At 44.4% G+C, this 7,050-nt stretch overlaps 1 protein-coding gene across 1 annotated transcript in view; it reads right to left on the bottom strand.

Annotated features, from left to right (window-relative positions):
* Positions 1-400: 400 nt before the first annotated feature.
* Positions 401-7,050, bottom strand: part of STIP1 (stress induced phosphoprotein 1) — a 44,036-nt gene continuing 37,386 nt past the window's right edge. Inside the window, exons 13-14 of the mRNA XM_088480067.1 lie at positions 5,408-5,580; positions 401-727 (exon numbers count right to left, since the gene is read on the bottom strand). Of these exons, the coding sequence (XP_088336193.1) occupies positions 655-727; positions 5,408-5,580 (246 nt within the window). The 3' untranslated portion in view covers positions 401-654. The remainder of the gene's footprint in view (positions 728-5,407; positions 5,581-7,050) is intronic.

Genomic DNA, 7,050 nt, shown 5'->3' with positions numbered 1-7,050 from the left:
TCCCCTTTATTATTGTTTTATATAATGTATTATAGTCAAAACCTCTGTTAAACCTTATATACCATATAAAAACAACATTAACTCTCAAGATCCAAGTGTCAGATAAATCACACATAGCCGTATCTACTGTATAATACATTAATCCAGGAGATATTAAACTAAGGTGACAAACAAATCAAATCCAAAAATGGCCACGGTTATAACTTCTACTATTTCGAAAACTGGTCTATACTAGTACAAAAGTCATTAGCCGGATATTCTGCTTTCAAAAAAAAAAAAAAAAAGTCTATCCTAATAAATAAAATACAAAAACAAAATATTACAAACTAGGTTTAAAAATGCTCCAACATTGCTTAGTTGAGATCTGCAATTTTTTTTTTACAAATAAGCAGCACTCAGATGTCTCCACGTGCAGCTCTTTATTAACATTATTATAGGTCAATAAACTTTAACAATTAGGAAAGATTGACAGAACAAGAGCAAGAAAGGAGATAGTGTCTGAGGCATGGATCTCTCCACGTACATAGTTGTATCAAGAATGTCCCACAGCTCTCTGTTGGCTCTTCATAAGGGGAGAGCAGAAAAGGGGATGCCGGCAAGGAGAAGGTAGACCAACTCTTAACATGAGGGGAGGTGGAGGGGATGAAGGAGTCATCACCGGATGGCAATTAAACCAACATCCATCAGTTTTTGAATTTTCTGGGCAATAACTGGGTTCTTCAAATGTCTAAGAAACAAAGAAATGTGTGTTAGTCAAGAGAGATTTACCCTATTGCAGTGGTTCCCAAACATTTTTGAATCATTGCACCCTAGCGTATCAGCATTGTTGTTCAGAAAGAAAAAAAAAAAAAAAAGAAAAAATCTAGTAAAATAGTAAAGTGAAGTAAATTGTACTTATCTGTCATCCTTAGGTTCAGTTATAGTATGTAGTGGTGGACAGGTTTACACTCCTGTTTGTTCACATATTTACATTACAAAGACCATAAGTAATTGAATTTGGTGCTAGACCACCAACTTGTGGCAACCCTGCAAGTGTCCCAAGACACCCCAGGGTGCCACGGCACACAGTTTGGAAACCACTGCTCTATAGTATATACAACAGTGCTCGAAGTGTGGCGGTATGCAACGGTATGGCATACCGCCACTTCAAGCAATAAACCTCTCTCTTTTTTTTTTTTTTTTTAACTAGTTTATATAGCAGTGGACTGAGCAGCAAAGCTACATGTCTTCTCCCGCTAGGCTCAGTGATAAGGGGTGGACTGTGTCAGTGTGCTGCTGCCCTTCCACTCGTTCCCCACCGGAAGGTCTCTGGAGTCCTCCTCCCCAGCGCTGTTGTGGCTACTGGCTTGTGTCTCCAAAACCCCGACCGCCCGTCCGCGGGTGCCGCGTACCTTTCCCTGTCCAGCATTTTGGCTTGCTTGTGCCTCCAAACCCTTACTCATGTGTTCCGGGTGCCTGTTAATCGCCCAAGCCGGGTGTTTGTTCCCTACCTGCCCATGCTGGGTACTTGTCCCGCCGAAGGTCTGCAGCATCCATTACATGCTGCAGTGCAGATGCAGTCTGGCATCGTGTCTCTGTCAGTGGCCTCCCTTCCGGCCATCAGCGAGTGCCCATCCCCCCCTGGTTACAGTGATAGGAGCCATAGTAATCCAACTCCTTACTGGCCTTCGCGGTGAGGGTGACTGCGCTGGCTGAGGAAGCCCTGGGGCTTGGTTCTACAGCTGGGGGCTGGTGGGGCTTCCCCCTCCCCAGTACAGCTGTTGGTGCCACTGGCTCCCTGCTTCCTTCCTCTGAATAAATCGGACAGCCTCATCCTCAGCTCTGTTGCAGCAGCTTTCAGTGAGTTTTATTCTTGTTTTAAATTATTTTTCCTATGTATTGTGTACCCCCCCACCCCTGTGTACCCCACCTCCTGCGTGCCTCCCCACCCCTGTGTACCCCAGTGTGTGTGTGTGTGTGTGTTTTCCTGTAGCCTAGGCATTTCTTTATTTTCCTATTGGTACTATTAGGGGCAATTCAATTTCGTACAATGTTGAATAGCGTCGGGTAGGGGTTCCTGGAGCTATTCAATTGACTGCACTGTAAAGATGGGTACAGAGAGGATTTTTTGAACGATCTGGGCATTTCCGATGTATCAGAACAACATATTGTTCAAAATAGTCTGTGTACCCACTATGTCGACCATTGCGTTCTCCTGTTTAGTAGTCAGCCGCATCATTGGGTCATCTCTGCATGCAGTTTAACCTGACGAAGCAGCTGACAACCCCATGCAGCAGGATATGGCAGGGGCCGACATATCGGGTAGTCGGGCACTGCAACGTCTAATGTGTCCTGGCCACCCAATATGTCGGCCAGTCTCTGTAGGGGGGGTACCAGTCGCATCATTGGGTACACATCGTCTAATGTGTACCCAGCTTAAGTCTGACTAAAGGATTTATGCGAGCAGAAATCTAACTAATGTGACATCCGTGATGCTGTTTTTCAGTTTAGCGAGGTGCTTTAGTTGGAAAATGCTGGTTAGCACGCCTAAACACCTGGCTTAGGGTGCACTAACCGGCATCTCGCAACTAAGTGCTGGGCACGGGGGAGACAATTGAATAGCTCCAGAAACTCAAAACCCATGGGGGAAATTAAATTCCTCTGGGTGATGTTTAAAGTAATGGAGGTCCAACGGATCAATACTATTTATTCGGGCATCCATTACTTTTGAAGCACCCTGAAGCACTGGGTTTAGCCATGCATAGCGGCCAAACCTGTCTAAACTTATGGTATCAAACCAGACTTTTCGCAGTTTTTCGCGCCCCGTCAGGAAGCTGCGTGAAGCAATGTGTCATCCACAGTAATGAGGTAGGTGTAGCATGAGAGTGATGTGTGTGTGTGTGTGTGTGTGTGTGTGTGTGTGTGTGTGTGTGTGTGTGTGTGTGTGTGTGTGTGTGTGCGCGAGCGCCAATGTGGTTTTTTTTATGCAAAGCTTATGGGACTTATCTACTTTTTGCTGCAGGACCTATGTGTTTGGTTTTTCCTATGGGTGCCAATGTTTTTTATTTTCATGTAAAGCTTATGTGATTTTATTAATTTTCTGTGTGGCCTATGTGTTCGGTTTTTCCCTATGGGTGCCAATGTGTGTGTTTTTTTCCCCATGTAACGCTTATCTGATTTAAATACTTTCTGCAGGGGGCCTATGTGTTTGTTTTTTCCTTATGGTTACCAATGTGTGTGAGTGTGAATGTGTGTGTGTTTTTTTTTTTTCATGTAAAGTTTATATGATTTAAATATTTACTATGGGGGCCTATGTGTTTCCTTATTCCCCTATTGGGTGGGACCCTATGGATTATTTTTTATTTTCTTATCGGTGCCAATGTGTGTGTGTTTTATATGCGAAACCTATGGGGCTTATGTAATAGGTTTATGATCTGCAGTTGCTGCGGTGATTTATGCAGATCTTCCCGTATGTTTTTAAGTGTCAATTATTTTAAAGGCAAAACCAAGGTAGTTTTGCTTTTAAAAGATGACAACTGATTACCTAAGCCCTTATGTGTGTTTTTGTTCCAGGCATGCTGCAGTGAATCAGGTAATGAGTATGATGCATGTATAATGAGCGGTGTATAACATGTATATAGCATTCAGTGAGTCTATAGGGAGTGAGAGAGGGAAGGAGAGAGTAAGAGGTACAGGGGATGAGAAAAGAAAACGGAGTGAGAGATGCAGGAGGTTACAAATAACTGGAAGTGAGAGGTGCAAAGAGTGAGAAATGGAAGGATGGAGTAAGAGGTGCAAAGCTTGGGAGATGAAAGGAAAGAATGAGAGATGGATGCATGACAACCCAGTTTTGAGTGGCCACACCCCTCATGACACGTAGCCACACCCTGGTGTGACCACGCCCATTTCTCCCACACGCACGCACACTGAATCCCCATACCCCCACTTCAAAATTCCCACTTCGACCACTGATATACAAACACTAAAGCCAGGGCCGTAACTAGGGTAGTGCGACCAGTGCCATGGCACAGGGCACCGCAGGGCAGGGGGCGCTGTTCGGGCTGTCAGTTTTCCTGTTTATTATCACTTGTAGCTTCCACTTTTTATCCCCAGCATCTCTTCCCTGGCCCTTCCCCATGAGGCCAATAGGACAATCATTATTATGAGGAATACTTTTCAATACACCCTGAATTAGAACATGCTAGGGAAGCTTAGGCATTGAGCATTTGGGGAGTGTACATGTAGGACCAGAGGAGCAGACTTGAATGACTAAAGTATTAGTTATAGCAATGTAATAATATTAAATGTACACGGAGACTGGGGTATATTTACTAAATGCTGGATTCTCAAAGCAGATGACTGTAGGAGGTTTTGCCAGCAGAGTTTAAAAACAACAAAAATACTCAATGCAAAGCCATGCCTGGATGTCTATTGAATATTGCAGTTTTAAATTCAGTGGGCAAAAGCCTAGTGGTAGATTTACTAGCTGCCATTTAGTAAACATACCCCTTGGGGCCCAATGTCTATTTCCTAGTGAAAGGCTCAGTCACCGCTTTACACCAGTTATTGAGAGGTTAGCCCTGGGGAAATCTCAGACTTCCTCAGCCAAAGGGTACAGCTTAACACCATCCCCCCATAGACTTCTATGTGGACAACAAAAGGAGTCAATTTATGAAGCATCGAACTAATGACATATCAGATGGTGAACTTTTCAATGGAGTCTAGTGGAATCAGAGGCCTGGGCCTGGGCCAGGTTCCTTGCATAAAGAGGAGGAAAAAAAAAAAAAAAAAAAAAAAAAAAAAAAAAAACACACATTGCAGGGGGGGTGGGGAACATTTTTAGCAGTAGATTTTCATGAGGAGGAGGGGTTGTAGCGGTACAACATTCTCCATCTCTGCAAGGTGTCACATTATGGTAACGGTGTGTAATCTGGTCACACATATAATGGTGTTCATGTAATCATAAGCTACAGTAGTCACACAGGCTGATTGTGGTGGTCAAACTATTTACCAACATGTGCAACAATGACCTTATCAATATGAGTCAGGAAAACATTGAAATAATTTGACAGATATGCCCGCATGAGCGGTCAGCTTTTGAGATGTTCGACAACCACTATTTGATTAGGTAGTTTTGCTGTCAGATATGCGAGTGCTGGAGGAACAGCATTCTATTAAGCTGCTTTGCTCTGCTTATACAACTTAGCATTTCCCCCTCCCAAATCTCCTTTTGCTGGAGAAGTCTATTGGTTCCTTGCAACTTTGAAAGCAATATACTGCTAACAGTCTTATGGAGGAATCAGCTGAAGCTGTACAAGCAAATCACATATTTTTATTAATTTATATAGATCTTTTTCTCACTAATACAAAGATCTAATTTAAATTTGGGGAGGCAGTGTGTATACAGTAGTGCTGAAAATGTACTCACTCGCTCAGTGCCTGCGGGTCCTTTTGCATCTGTTCCAGTATAAGTCTCATTGCTGGATCACTCATGATCTGTTGCACTTCTGGATCACCCATTGCTCTTCGCTTTACATCCTCAGGACTGTCATTTCGGTGGTACTGGGACATCATGCACCTCTGATAACCATCAGTTGCTTCCTGTGTATGAGAGTGAACACATGATATTAAGTGATAAAATCTAGGAACCCTAAAAAATGATTGCTTGCTTTCCACTGTCAGCAATCCTACAAAAGTTACTTATATGCGGGCGCACTGCCCGCCAGAAACAGCCTACTACCTGGCACTCTTTTCCTTGCTACAGTTACTTAATAAACACTAAAAGAAAAAAAAAATGTTTTTGCAATAGTCCCTTGAGATGGGGAAAACATACAAATGGTACACTGGAGAATCACACTCTCATACTGAGAAGGAAACAAGTGACCAAGAGAAGAAACCAATAAAAGCCAGGTGCGTCAGGGTGGGTGCCCTGTGGACTTCGAAGAAAGAGTTAACAATGTTAAAGCTGGCCACACGCACAGCGATATTTTACCCAATCTGGCCGATTGACACATTGGAACGAAAGATTGTGTAAAATATGGCCAAATCGTGAGTCCCCACTCACGATCACGATGCGATTCCCCACTGGTCGCACATCGCATAGTCAGATCTGCCGTGCAGTAGGGCAGATCTGACAATCTAGGAGGCGATGCACTGTGAAAAGTTTGGATGCAGGAGAGATCTATGAAGATTGGACACCAAACTGTGTGCAGAGCTGCCGGGGAGAGTTTCAAGGGAAATCGTACACATCGGTTGATAGTGTGCAGATCGCTATGTGTGTGGGCACCTTAAAGTTTTACCATAACTCCTTTTCTTCAGGGCCCATAGGGCTCCACAGGAGAACAACTGCTTTTGGACATCCCCATTGTCTCAAGGGAGAGTAGAACCCGGCGCCCGAAGGAAGCATCCAGAGAGGCAAATGTATCAAGGTTTAAAACCTAAGAAAGGTGTGGACAGAAGACCACGCGGCCGCCTTGCTTAACTGTTCAGAGGCGCCACACCGGGCTGTCTATGAGGGACCCTGGCCAGAGTGTTTGTTATACGGATTCCATAAAAAGAAATGGCCAGCTAAGATGAAGAGGGAGTCAGATTTCTTGATGGAACTAGTACGGTCCACTTAGATCTTCAGAGCACGGACCACATCCAAAAGAAGCCTCACCTGCCGAGAGATCTGGTGATTGAAAGGCCGGAACCACAATTTCCTCATTAATGTGGAAACGAGAAACCACCTTGGGAAGGAAGCCCGGGCACGTTCTAAGAACAGCCCTGTCCAGATGAAAGAATAAAAAGGGGGAGAGACATGAAAGCGCCCCTAAAGCAGATACCCTACGGGCAAGATGCTATAGCCAGAAGAAAGTCTTTGCAGCGAGCCGCTGATTCCAGGGGTTCGAATGGAGGTTACTGAAGTGCGTGGAGAACCACTGACAAATTCCACGGAGCCACAGGAGGGACAAAGGGAGGTTGTATGTGTAGAACACCTTGTAGGAAGGTGTAGTATAGTCTGCGCACCCGGTGCTGTAAGGAAGATTCTCTGAAAGGGAAAGTCCAGGAGGGCTCCCAGATGTACCATAC

Source organism: Taudactylus pleione, unplaced genomic scaffold (genome assembly GCF_031769625.1).
Source record: "Taudactylus pleione unplaced genomic scaffold, aTauple2 ptg000250l, whole genome shotgun sequence".
Lineage (NCBI taxonomy): Eukaryota > Metazoa > Chordata > Amphibia > Anura > Myobatrachidae > Taudactylus > Taudactylus pleione.
The sequence above is the reverse complement of the archived record's forward strand: the minus strand, read 5'-3'. Positions and strand labels throughout refer to the sequence as shown.